A 13899-nucleotide genomic window follows, 5' to 3' on the forward strand; every position below is an offset into this window, starting at 1 on the left:
GCAGCTTGACCTAGTGGGTGGCATCCTTGCCCACGGCAGTGTTGTTGGAACTGGATGATCTTTAAGGTCCCTTCTAACTTGAGCCATTTTGTGATTCTATGAAAATATAAGGCATTTTATATACATTGGGTAAATATAGGCCTCCAGTATTCTCTGCTAAAATATTTGTTTTATGTAGCCATGACAAGTTATAGCACAGAGAAAAATTCTACTCAGAAAAATGAGTTTGAAAGAGAACCTCTCCATACATGTTTAGACTACAGCTTATATTAACACCACCACCTATCTAATCTTGAGTATCAGTGGAATGCATATGAATGTGTGTAACACAGGAAAGCTGTCATTACTTTAAAGGTAACCAGTAACCTTTCTCCCATCCCTTTCAGTTCTCATAGTGCTTCTCCTCTGCAGTAGTATGTTTTCCAATCTGTTCCTTCTGTTTCAGGGGACATCTTATTTGCAATTTTTTTTTCAATTTATGGTAATACTGAGGCACAGGCAATGAACAAACTTATAGCAATAAGTAAGAAATAACTATCTAGAGTGATATTTTGAAAGAAAGGTGAAAAAAATGTACTTGGGTGTACTAGCTAAACTAAACATGAGACAGAAACCCTCTCAATTATTTTTCAATGGTCTTGAGAATCTGGAGAGGTCCCAGTCGACTAGAGCTGGCAAATGTCTTAATCTTCAAGAAGGGCAAGAAAAATGACCCTGGTAATTATAGGCCTGCCAGTCTCACTTCAGTGCTTAGTAAAATTATGGAGAAAATTATTCTGGGAATTATTGAAAAACACCTGAAAGACAATGTGGTCATTGGTCATAACCATCACAGGTTCAAGAGGGGAAAAGTCCTATTTAATGAACCTAATTTTCTTTTATGACAAGGCTGCCCACCTAGTGATCAAGGGTAGCCAGCTGATGTGATCTTTTTGAATTTCATCAAAGCTTTTGGTACTGTATTTCACAGCATCCTCAGCTGATAGGTCAGGTTCAAAGAGTTACAGAAAATAAGGTTACACCAGGCTGGCACCCAGTCACTAGTGGCACTCCCCAGGGATCTATTTTAGGGCCAGTTCCCTTCAATGTTTCCATAAGTGATCTGCACACAGAACTTAAATGCATACTAAGTAAGTTTGCAGACGACACTAAATTAAGAGACCCTGACAAATTTGATGACTGAGCAATCACCAACTACATGAAGTTCAACAAGAGAAAGTGCTGGATCCTGCACCTGAACGTGTGTACAAATGGGAGAGGAGAGGCTGGAGAGCAGACCCACAGAAATTGATCTGGGGGTTCCTGTCAATGGTAAGTTGACTATGAATGAACAGTGTACCCTGGTAACCAAAAGGACCAAACACATCCTGGGGTGCATCAGGCATGGCATTGCTAGCCAGTCAAGAGAAGTGACTGTCCCGCCCTGACCTGCGCTGGTGCAGCCTCACCTTAAGTACTGCAGTTATGGGCACCACAGTGTAACATGGACATAAAGCTATTAGAGAGTGTCCAAAGGAGGGCCGAAAGGATGGTGGAAGGTCTAGAGGGGAAGATATATGGGGAACAGCTGAAGTCGCTTTGTTTATTCAGCTTAGAGAAGTCAAAACCGAGGGGAGACGTCATTGCTGTCTATGGATTCTTCACAAAGGGGAGGCACCGAACTCTGGTAACCAACGACAGGACCCAAAGGAATGGCACGAAGCTGCAACAAGGGAGGTTCAGGTTGGATATTAAGAAGATTCTTCACCGAAAGGGTGGTTGAGCACTGGAACAGGTTCTCCAGGGAAGAGGTCACAGAACCAAGCCTGCCAGAATTCAAGAAGTGTTTGGACAATGCTCTCAGACATATGGTTTGACTTTTGGGTGGTCCTATGTGGAGCCAGGAGCTGGACTCGATGATCCTTGAGGGTTCCTTCCAACTCAGAATATTCTATGAGTTTATGAAATAAGACAAAAAACATACACCAGGAAGAACAAGATAGGTACAGCAAAATAGCTAATTTGGAATCTATGATCTATAGGTAGATCATAGAAGGGAAATCTCTATTGTTTTTTTCTTTAGTGCTAAAGAACTTTGATGGAGCAACTAGGCTGAAAATCAGACTGAAGGCTGCAAAAGTGACTATTAGATTGAAACAAGAGTGAAGATATGGAAAATAAAATTGGTACTACAGATATGAAGACTGATGTTAAGGATAATACTGACTGTTGATACTTATAATCAATTGAAAACGAAAAGGAAAACACAAAGAAAATACAGCTTACGTGTACTGCTATTCATTGAGCACATAACTTGATCAGAAAACTACAATCACAAAAGATCTCTGAATGTTCAGCCTTAAAGATATGGGAGGCACTTAAATAAGCATGAAAAAGCATGCGATGTTTTAAGCTGTACTTGGATTTCAACTCATATCCTCAAAAAAAATTAAGTCATAGTCAATAACTTAATTTCTACTACATTTCGGAGTTTCACATTTCTAGCAATAACAGGCTAAAATCTGTCTACAAAATTTAAAGAAGTAACTCTGGCTGGCATCTGGACCCATATAACATTCACTATTTGACTTTTGATAAAATAAGTCTGTTGGTATATTACTGTTAATCTACTTTCCAGCTGGTACTTACAACAAACTTCTTTTTGTGGTTTAAGAGGACAGTGCTGTTGTTTACATGATTTAATACATCAAATTCAGATAATAGCACATACAAGTACCTGTAAAACAGGAATGATGGGATAGAGAGCTTCAATAAACTTGTTCCAAGTCAATACTGCCATTACTAATCGGCCCTGCAATAGATGCATCAGAATGGCCTTGGCTGCAGAATGTACCTGTTAAACAACAACAACAACAAAAAAAACTAATGCAAGAGCTGATGTTTGTCATTGATCAGTTTGTCAATGTTGTAAGAAAAAATGTAATACAAAAAAAATCTCAAAGAGAAAGGACCTACAGAAGAAATACTATCACTGAATGACAACTTTAAATTGTCTGTCACACTGAACACCAGGCTGTTAAAAAAGCCTCTCAGAAGACAGAAAACAAACAAACAGTTCTGCCTAAATAGTACAAACAAGAAGCCTTGAAATTGAAAACCTCATTCAGGCAGAGAGACAACTACAGAGAATGTAATTCCTCTCTGGATTGACTGCCTGCGTACTAGAGTCTAAGCATATGATGTACCAATGCCAAAATGTTATCTTCCAAGTTAAAATTGTAATATGCCATGACCACTACTGGAGTTTCTCATGTAAGAATAAATCTGAATTTTATTTTTGTTTTTTTTAGATCTAACATGTCTAAAAAGATCTTGATGCCTTTTTATCAAAACAGAGTTCTGAGGGGAAAATGATTGGACTTCTCTATAAATATTAATGAATCTTTCTGAAATAAAATAAACCATTATTCAACTTCAATTTATACATCTATCGGCCCCTCTATCCTCCTGGTAAAAAAAAAAAAAAGTTTATTTTTTTCTGACTCTACATTTCTGGGGTAATTCCCAGAATTTCCAGTCTTTATGATATGCTTCTGTAGAGGGTTTAGAAGGACTTAAAATCTGTTATATGGCCATTTCATTTTATGGAAGAAAAACTAAGATCGTCAAAACTTTCCAATTGTACATGAATTAATTTGTAGCTTTTTTTTTTAAATCAATAAAAGAAAAAAGGTATATGATGCAATGTAAATACTGTATTGACACCATATACAACCTATTATTATTACTAAAATGGGAACAGAGGAGAAAAAAAACAGCTTCTCAGAATTTATTCTTCCTTAAATAAATACCTACCTTTAGCAGATAAAAAATTGCATTTTACACCAGAAATAAAAATACTTTCCCTCCAGGTAACAAGAATAGCCTTTTACAGTCTCTGTCTTTTATAAACTTTTTATAATCTTTTATAAACCCTGTCCTATCTTTAAGCAACTGAATTTGTAAAAACACATGGCAAATGTTAAGCCCAACCTTGGGATACAAGGTTCTTCTCAGTGTCTTCATATCATCACATGCCTGAAAGATTAAACTGATGCTTTATGAGAATTTAAATAGCAGATAAACATCCAAGAAGGAAAAAGAATAGGCCTTGGTATGATCTGAATAACATACATTGTTGAGACACAGAATGCATGCTTACAAAATCATTTCATTTTGTTCTTTCCTAATAATGCATTCTTATTGTTCTCTTAGCAAGCTCCTTAAATTGAACATCAATTTGTCAATATCACCTGAATATCAATTTATTTGATATGCTTGACCAGTCAGTCTTTTTAATACAAGGCATCCAATAGAATAGCCAAACAAAATGAATGCTTTCCTTGGAGAAAAAAAAAATATATATATACACATACACAAACTATAAATATAAATACAAAGTACGTTATCAAACACATTTTACTTCTTTTAAAATGGTAACCTCTAAAAAACATTTCTAAATGGAAATATGCAGTGTTGTGTTAAAAAGATCCCTATTTTTTATTCAATTTAATATAACTTCACTCTTTGCATAGCTTTTCTCTATAAAAGAAACCATATGAAATCAAAACTTCAGGTAAGCCTCAAAACACCACACATCAGCTTATAAATACAGTTCCTAAACACAGTACCTCATTTTTATCTTCCTGAAGGCCAAATGTAGAGATTTCATATAAAACTTTTGGATGAAGAAGAAAGTGTACTCCATGGCATACTGAAGAAACAGGTTTAGCAATATTATGAACACCTAGACAGTCCTTCAGTAAAAATAAAGATGGTTAGTTTTAAAATTCAAGACACTCTCCCATTACTGAATCTTGTTTTATAGACTGCCTTATGTTGTGCTCCAGTAAAAGGCTTTCTTTATGCAGCTAGGAACACTACAAGTTAAACTTCATGGTCCTGGAAGAAACACCTTCTTTGTTGTTCACTGACTAAAAATTCCTACATAAGAAATGCAGAAGCTTTATGTTTTGATTAACGTTTTTTAAACTATTATTTTAGATCAAATTTTATATGTTGTTCAGCATGACATTAAAATAAGCAAAACCTGTAACAGTCAGGTAAAAATCTCACAAAAAGCTACAAGTGGAGGCAGTGTTTTTTTTTGGTGGCCTTGTGAAAAAGTAGCTCCAATATCTTTGTATTTTAGTGAATTGTGCTATACCATCAATATGAAGTTTAGCCCGTTAACACTCATAATAGGAAATTATTATGCCCAAGTATTATGATATCAAAATAGAATAAAGATTTTTATTTTCACTGATATAAGCCAATTATGAATACCTGAAATGATCTGATGAATAAGACACTACCATTATTAATACAGAATGCAACCACACATTTTTAGGAAGCTCGCACTCTTCATGCCTTGAATGATCTTTATCAAAAAATTTAAAAATAATCAAACAATCAAAACAGCCAAACAAAAAAAATCAACAAGAAATTAAATTTGTTAAAGATCTGTATATAATATTACTCAAATGTTTTAAATGTTCCCTATGTTTTTATACATGTGAAAAACACATTTTCCTTTTTTTTTTTTAATTTTATTTATAGCAACTAAGCAACTGAGCAGACTGTAGGTATAGGAACATATATATATATATATTCTGAAAGTGTCAGTATAACAATATTCGATTTCCCTTAAGTAAACATTCTTGCAAAAAGCTGAAAAGCAGCCAACTCAAAATGATTTTTACTCAAATATGGAAAAAAACAAAAAACAAAACCTAAAAAGCACAACAGAAGGAAGTGAAAAACCTCCATAAGGAAAATACAAACTGGGCAATCTCATTTCATCAGACAAGTAAAAATGAACACTTCAATTTTTTTTTTAAAAACAAAATTAAATTGAAACACTTCTGCAGAGCAGCACCAAAAACAAGCCAACCAACCAAACCAAAACAATAAACAGTGACCAGTATTACTAAGAATCCTTTCAAAAAAGCAAAATTATCAATCACTAGTTTTCCCCACACTTTAGAGACATTCTGAAGGGAAGTACCTGAAGTATAACCTAACCAAGTAGTTTTAAATCCCAGATATAGAATAGCACACTGCAAGTCCGCACCTATACAGATCTTAAAGCATATAATGTGGTGAGCAGAATTGGCAGTAACAATGCTCTTGATGAGGTAATCACACAATATACATTATTTAGCACAACACCAATAGTGTTAAGAAAGCTTTAGTTCTAACCTTAACCACTTCAAGACAGCAGCGATAAGCTTCAGTTTTTATATTCAGCAAAGGATGAGCCAATAGATGGAGAAGCACATTCTGACCCTCAGTCTGAAGCAATGGGTTTGCCTGGCCAGACTTCCAACTTAAAATTAAAAATAGTTAAATTTACATTATAAAATTAACTATGATTAACTTTCATATAGTGAATATGTTTATTTTACAGGAACTAAAGATGCCTATAAAACATTTTCTTGTTAAGTTTCAGGATAACCTCTCAAAAATACTTCCTGAAAAGAAAAATCACTTGATTGACAAGTTCAAGGTAATAATGTTTTAGCAAAATCATAACAAATCTTCACGTTTGTAAAAATACCTTCTTTCCATACTTATATGTAAAATAAAGACCATCATTTTTCAAAACTCTCTCATGAAAATTAGGAACCTGATAAACATTTATATTAATCTGAAAATATCATATTCTATTGAGTTTCAATAGTCTTTGGAACATGGCATATAATTATAAAAAACAAAACAAAACAGTGCTTTCAGATTTGTTTTGTTATCTTTGTTTTTACCTGTAGAGATAGCAGTCCATCTCGTTGTCACAAAGAAAATTGACATTAGTCAAAAGACAATAATCAGTTTAAGTGAATTCCTGTTTTCTGAAATTGTAATCAAACCATAATTCTAAAAGGATTAGAATACTGAAAAGTATTTTGACATTTCAGAATTAAAAGCTACTCGTATTAGAGAGTTCTTAAAACTAGCTTCCTTTGAAAAAAATATCTGCAATCAAGTTCTGAAATGGTATAAAATTAAGATTTGGTATTTCTACTTAAGTGTTTGATACAAAATGTTTCCAGGCTCCACAGAGTAACTTAAGTTCTTTAACTGGAGAATAACATGAGAAGTCTGAAAAATTAAAAAACCATAAAAGCTTACACTTAGAAAAGAATAAAGCATGGGTTTTTAGCACCTGACAATTTAAAAAAAAAAAAAATCTACCACAGGATGGTACAAATTATTTACCAGAGATCTTCCAATGGCTAAAAGAAAAAAAAAGTTCAAGTACAGGGACAAAAATTCAGAAAACAACAAACAAGTTGAGATTCTACTTGAGAAAGCTTATAATTTTTTTTTAATTGATATTTTCTCAAGTTTTATATAGTAAGGTACTTACAGATTTGAGCATATGTGAATGCATTCCTGAAGCAAGGGCAAGTGTTGATGGTAGGGTAGGCTACTTAAGGCCTGATCTGCCAATTCTAATAATTCAGAAAAATTCTTCTCCCCCTGGAAAGTAAAATGAAGAAAAAGAAACTATCAAATTTTGTAATATAAAAATATAAAATGTTACAGAATTCTTCACTGTTTCTACTACACATAGTTTCATTCAGCCTTTCACAGAGAAGCTTATAGTTAACCCAAATAACAAACTAATTGGATTTCATACAAATACATTTTAGTACCCACTCCTGTGAGCTGACAACTCTTCACCTGCTGAATCCAGATAAAGATCAACTAAACTCACTGGGAATAAAGAGTATCTGATTTTTCACAGTGTGAACTAACATGCTACTAACACTACTCAAAAACCTTTCTGAAGTACCCAAGAATAGAGTATAATAAAAGATTTAACTGTTAAGCTTTTAACAACCCACTCTTAATAAATTTGTGGGTTTTTTTTTTTTTTTAAATCTTTCTATGTCTTCATACTCTTGGTTAACAAATACATTAAGCATGAGCCACTTAAAATTGAAGATTAAAACTTCATTATGAATAATATTCTGAGTAAATTACTGATTAAGTTCAGAACCTGTTTATGTAAAGGATGAATCAGCTCAGATTTAAGATAGCAGGACATTTCAATTGCTGATTTCATTCATTTATATTTTAGTGACAACAGAACAAGCATTTTGCACAACCAGGAATTACTAGTCCATTTGAATAATGGAGAATATTTCAGCACCATACTAGAATCTCTTTAACTAATAAGACATAATATAACAGGTGTCTTCATAATAAAGTGAACCACCCAGATTTCACACAGTCTAGAAGTAGTAGTGTATTAGAACTACTATCACCGGGTAGTTTGGAATTAAAATATCTAAAATATTTAAATACTAGGCAACAACATATACACACATGCATACATATACACACTATATATTTAAATATAGTACTTGTTTTTTTCCTACTATTTTGCCTATAACTAGATTATAAACCCACTTACAATCTGACTTTTTTCTTTGTTTTTTCCCCTCATGAGTATAAAATACTCACATCTGTTAGTTTTCTTTCACAACGCCAGATTACAGTTTTTACAAGGGGGGAAAAAACAAGCATAGGAAATAAGTTTGCCTACAGAAAATGCTTTATATAATGAAATTCCACACCTTCTTATGAACTTCAATCATAAAGCTACAAGTGCATTCAATGGAATAAGCAGCTTCTGAGGCTTTTTTATAAATACTGTAGTTCTCAGAACTCATCTGCTCCAGATAGGCTGCAACGGCTTCATGAATGCTTGGATATTCCAAGGAAAAGGGTACATCCAGAGAGAGAAGAAATAAAGCATTCAGCAAACTCTTTTGTGAAACTTTACTTGCCTTCAGAAAAGAAAACAACTGTCAGAATAACACAGCCTGAAAATACAGTAAAACCAACAACAGCATTTGCAGTCTTTCAATAAGTACAATCATTACTGCTACTGCTTAAAATTTAGAGGAAGAAACAAAAATCAAATGAGTTCTATATGAACAGTTTATTTTTTATTAATAAGTAGGAGTGCAGTAAATTCCAGTCCTAACATTAAACCTGCAACTAGTCACAAAATATGAGATGCGTACAATCCAGCTACAGCACTAAGAACTTCACAGATTTGCCAGGTCAATCTACTGTCCAACCACTAGATGGCAGAGAATACACAGACCACAATTATTTCTCTCTTAGTAATAAAAAGCTGTGTACAATTGTGCATAGTAATATCACATATTAAGAACTGTGATTTCTGCTTGTTACATTTTGGTTGATTTTTGTTTGTCTTCCTTACTGCAAGTGTTCATTCAACTTCAATTTTGACCTCAAATGTGGTAACTCTTTTCAACTCCTGCCATATGCAGATTTAAAATTTTATATTATGTACATGAAAGCATAAAAATTATAAAAAAAAATAGATTAACATGTCTGCACTTGTTTGCAGAGACAAGAAACAACTTTCATTAGTAAAAGATTTAATGTTCATGGCAAAAAAAAGTAACTGAAAAATTAATCTACTATTCAAATTGAACAATGTCTAAAAAAGAACTACAATGCAATTTAAACTGACAAAAAACGTAGACATAGACTTTTAAAGAGGATTTTTTTTTTTTTTTTTTTTTTTTTTTTTTTTTTTTTTACTACTTTGCGTCCTACAAAAACTTCCAAACACGGGAACGGGACCCCCATCAGAAATAAATTCAGAAGAAACAACCCAAGAGCTATAACACAGAACTTGTTTAAAGAGAATTAAAAACACTTTAAATTGGTAGAAAGTGTAAAACATATTTGCTCACTACATTCCATCATATTAAGAGTGATGATTTTACACAGTACTAGTCATACCATGTTAACAATAAACAAGCAGGGGGCAGCATAGCTTTGCAAACCATGAATAATACCAGGAAAAAAAAAGTTACAGGAAGAAGAAAAAACATTACATTTTGAAAGCCTCATTAAAAAGCTGTATTAAAAGGTTTTTTAGACTTGTATTCTGCAGCAGATTCTGCAGAATGCACCAATATCTGAAGAAAGGACAAAGTTCCCTTCATCAACCATATATCAGCCAATGTAAGTCATGAATTTCTCTGTCCAGTGGCTATTCTCCCAGCATTAATCACTGTGGAAAGCATCCCTCTATTCCCTCTTAAAATACAAAACCCAAACACAATCACTTTTCAAATTAGTGATGGCCTACCTTTTCTACGGGGAGAAGTGTTTGCAGCAATCTAATAGTGAAAAGAGAAATGCTAGTAAATGCCATTCTGTGATGTACCATCATCACCTCAGGCTGCTCTGCACTTATATTGGTTTTGTGATATAATATAGTTTCTCCAAGCAAACCCAAGACCAGAAGCAATTTGTCTCTCTGAAAAAAATAAAATTAAAAAAATAAAGCACACAATCATTAGAAATAATTGACATGTTATAATTACATCTTTACAGCATTTATACAGTATAATTATTTTGAAGATGCTAGAGGCACATACTAATTTACAAATGCAAAAATGGTACAACACACACAGTATTTCATTTGGCTTCCATATAGAACTTTGTCTAAGTTCTAGACTTCACTTTACCTTCACTTGCAGTTCTGAATACTTTGTTACCCGTTAATAACTCTCTCCCCCATTTCTTCCCCCCTCGCTCTTCATTTCTTAATTCCTGCTCACTCCATTTTGGAACTTCTAGCATTACAGATATTTTGAAGATCATTTTCAGTATGGAAATATTAGGATCTAGTTTGAACCCACTAATGAAACTAATTCAAAAATTAAAAAGAATTTAAAGAAAATCTTTGAAATCAAACGTTTTATATGCCCATTCATTCTCAAAGGAAACATCAGCACATTTCTCAAATTATATAAAATCACTACCATTTGAAGGGATCCAACTCATTGACACAAGAAGGGAAAAAATTTTTTTCTAGAACCTGAAAAAAACAGGTTTTGTACTTGGAATGCCGGTTTTAGAATGCCAGTTTTCAGAGTAATAATTAAGAAGGCAATACCAAATGGGAGATTGGGCTTATTAATTCTGTTCATCACTGTTAAACAGTTAATACATCTAACTCTAGATAAAACTGAAGAAAATGACAAAAAGCAATTGACTAAATCAAGTCTTTAAAGAAATTATCATCAAAACTTCTTACACAGTGAGAAGAAAAGGATTTGTACTCTTCTTATAGAGTACAAATAAATAAGTTTCTCTCTGTGCTGCTACAGTTCACAAGAGGTAGAGCCTCTGCTGCAAGACCATGGAATCTCAAATCAGCAGTAGAATCAAAGATGTTATTCCTCCCTGAGACAGTGAGGACTGTTTTCAAAGCCTGTGATCCAAAAAACTGAGAGGCTACAATAACAAAACTTTTTGACATGGCAGAATCAAACCATACCTAAGAACACATGACAAAACCATAAAATAAAAATTTTATTTGGGAGGATGGAAGCATAAAAACATGCATGAAATGCATAGATATGCAAATGTAAGTATTTTTGATTGGGATTTCCAAAATAAATAATTTTCACAAAGATATTCCAATGCAAAGTTTTAAAATTGGATAAACAAAGAAACATCAAGCAACAGCAAGAAATGCTTTCAAGCTTCCTGGAAGGGAGACACATGACCTCCTCCCCTTAGAGCTAATACAAAACAAAGAGAAAGAATGTTTTCTAAACACTGAAGCCTAACAATTCTATAAACATTATTTTTGGTAAAAGATATTTTATTCGATATACTATTAAGTAACATATAGGTAAGCTTAACAGTTGTTTCATACAATTGCCTATCTTCTACTTACTCAAACACTAAGAAAGATAAAGAGCTGGTTTTTTTTATCCAATTGCTTTATCAAATTTAGCTTTTCTGAATGGCACTGCACAGTTCAGTTCTGCATCATAAAAGTAGATACAACACCTCATTGAGGTGAAGTTTCTGTTTAGGCTAATACTTTACTAATAAATCTCAAAGCTCTACGTACGGAAGAACTTTGTCATCAACTTATACCAGCATATAACATCAAATATTTATTTTTTATTTTTTAATAGGTATAACTGCACACAGTTACCAAGCTTACTTGCAGAGTTTTGCTTGTTAGTAGAACAACGTTTGTTTCCAGGCAGCTAACAGCAATCAATATAATGTATGTGAGATGATGCTCATCATTTCTACTATACTTTGACAGATTTGTATGCAATTGAATATACGAATTCGTGTCATATAACAACTAGACAAAGATTATATTAAGCTTCTTAGATTATCTCTGCACTCATCTGTGTACTTTGGGAACTATCTCTTGGAGAATATTAACAACTACACTTTCTCCCTTTTCTCCTCTGGGAGCCATTTGGTGGAGGATATAAGGAACGGTGCCTCCTCCTCCTTTCCTTGTGGGCTAGCTACAATAGCTTTTGAGTATTTTGAATGTCCTTGGGTAACCAACAAAATCCTAGTCTTCAGGATGCTTTTTTCTAAGGTTAAACAATTCAGAATACCACCTGGGTGGTGTGGTAGTGCTGTGGGAAGATATGGGCAAGTACCTGTCACAGTTGTCTCCTCCAGTGGTTTTAAACCTTACTACTGAACAACTGCGGAACCCTAAAAAAACGATAGAATGTTTGAAAGAAGCATGCCCTGATCCTGGCAATGCCAGAGAGTTACAGCTTGTCACACTGTGCTGGGGACACTCGTTATGAAAGCGTCTGTCTTCCCGAGCAATCCCTACGCATATTAAGGGCTTACTTCCCTAGATGTGACAGACATCTTGCTGAATATCACTTGCTGACAGGAAGTAGAGAATAATTTTCTCATTTTGCTTCTGTGTAGCCTTTCCTTTAATTAAGCCACTCCTTATCTCAACCCATGAGCCTTTTTTCCTCATATTTTCTGTCTCTGTTCTTCTGAGGAAGGGGAGTGAGAGAGTGGTGTGGTGGAGTTTAGCTAGCCATTAGTGTAAAACCACAACAGTTCTTTTACAGACTCTTCCAAGCAAAACTTCTTAGATTAAATAGATGCAAGAAATCTTCACTATTGACTTGATGTTGATCAATGACAACAGATTTTTGACAGATCAATATACCAATTCAAAGAAAAAAGTTCTCATTCTTGGATAGATTCTATAACTAATATATAATCATTCGTACAATAGCAAGTAGGTAAGTCTCCAGTAATATTTTAATAATTATTGCAATACCATTGTTTCATATTCAGTGGTATCTTCATGAACTCTAGCTAAAGTCTAGCATTTAAGATGACAATTAACTCAAGTTTTTAGACAAGTTTCAGTCTCTTCATCTCTGATATACTTGCTACATGGATAAGGCTTGCTGGCTAATGTTTCAGCTTTCCAACACCTTCAAAAGAGCAAGTCACCCATAGCTACTTCACCTGTTGATCACTAATTTGGTATTTTATCTCTATAATTCTCAACTATGCTCAGGTATGTCTTTCCAGCAATTTAAATTGCTTGGCCGTCAGCACCAAAATGCTTTGAATCTCTCTTGGGCCAAACAGCTTTCTCCTTTCTTTCCCAGCAAAGCAACAAAGTTAGATTAGCTGAAATCTGTGCAGAGATCTGTAAGTCCTGTGTACGAAGTGGACACCAGGTACTTTACAATTCCAGTTTTGGACCTAAACAGTTATCTCCCTACTTTTAAATGGATAGTTTACAAGGTGTAAATAAAGTGAAAGCTGTCATTTAAATCAAAATGCTCTTCAATATTTGTAGTCAGTACTTTTCCCTTAGATCCTTTCTTACATGTGTTTCAAAGGCTACTTAACAGCTTTTCACTACAAGACAAAACTCATGATTTATTTTCTTAAGGTGAAACTTCAATATCTTCTGGTAAAAGAACTTACATTTAAAATAAAAAGAATGTGCCAGTGATAAAAGCAGTAATAAACTATTTAAGATTTTCAAAACGATAGCTCAGCAGAACATTAGATATGTATATTAATCATGGCAGAAAACGTCAAAGG

General features: G+C 33.7%; 1 protein-coding gene across 4 annotated transcripts in view; it reads right to left on the reverse strand.

The window, feature by feature from the left end:
• The window catches only part of RTTN (rotatin), an 87938-nt gene that overhangs the window by 56718 nt on the left and 17321 nt on the right, over nt 1–13899 (reverse strand). For all 4 annotated transcript variants that reach the window (XR_014579800.1, XR_014579801.1, XM_083824246.1 and 1 more), the window contains exons 11-16: nt 10121–10291; nt 8562–8774; nt 7346–7458; nt 6181–6307; nt 4611–4736; nt 2717–2833 (exon numbers count right to left, since the gene is read on the reverse strand). Coding sequence is in view for 2 of the 4 variants with exons in the window: in XM_083824246.1 (XP_083680372.1) it covers nt 2717–2833; nt 4611–4736; nt 6181–6307; nt 7346–7458; nt 8562–8774; nt 10121–10291 (867 nt within the window). In the remaining 2 variants the exon portion in view is untranslated. The remainder of the gene's footprint in view (nt 1–2716; nt 2834–4610; nt 4737–6180; nt 6308–7345; nt 7459–8561; nt 8775–10120; nt 10292–13899) is intronic.

This window comes from Anser anser (genome assembly GCF_964211835.1).
Source record: "Anser anser genome assembly, chromosome: 2".
In the NCBI taxonomy this organism is placed as follows: Eukaryota; Metazoa; Chordata; class Aves; order Anseriformes; family Anatidae; genus Anser; species Anser anser.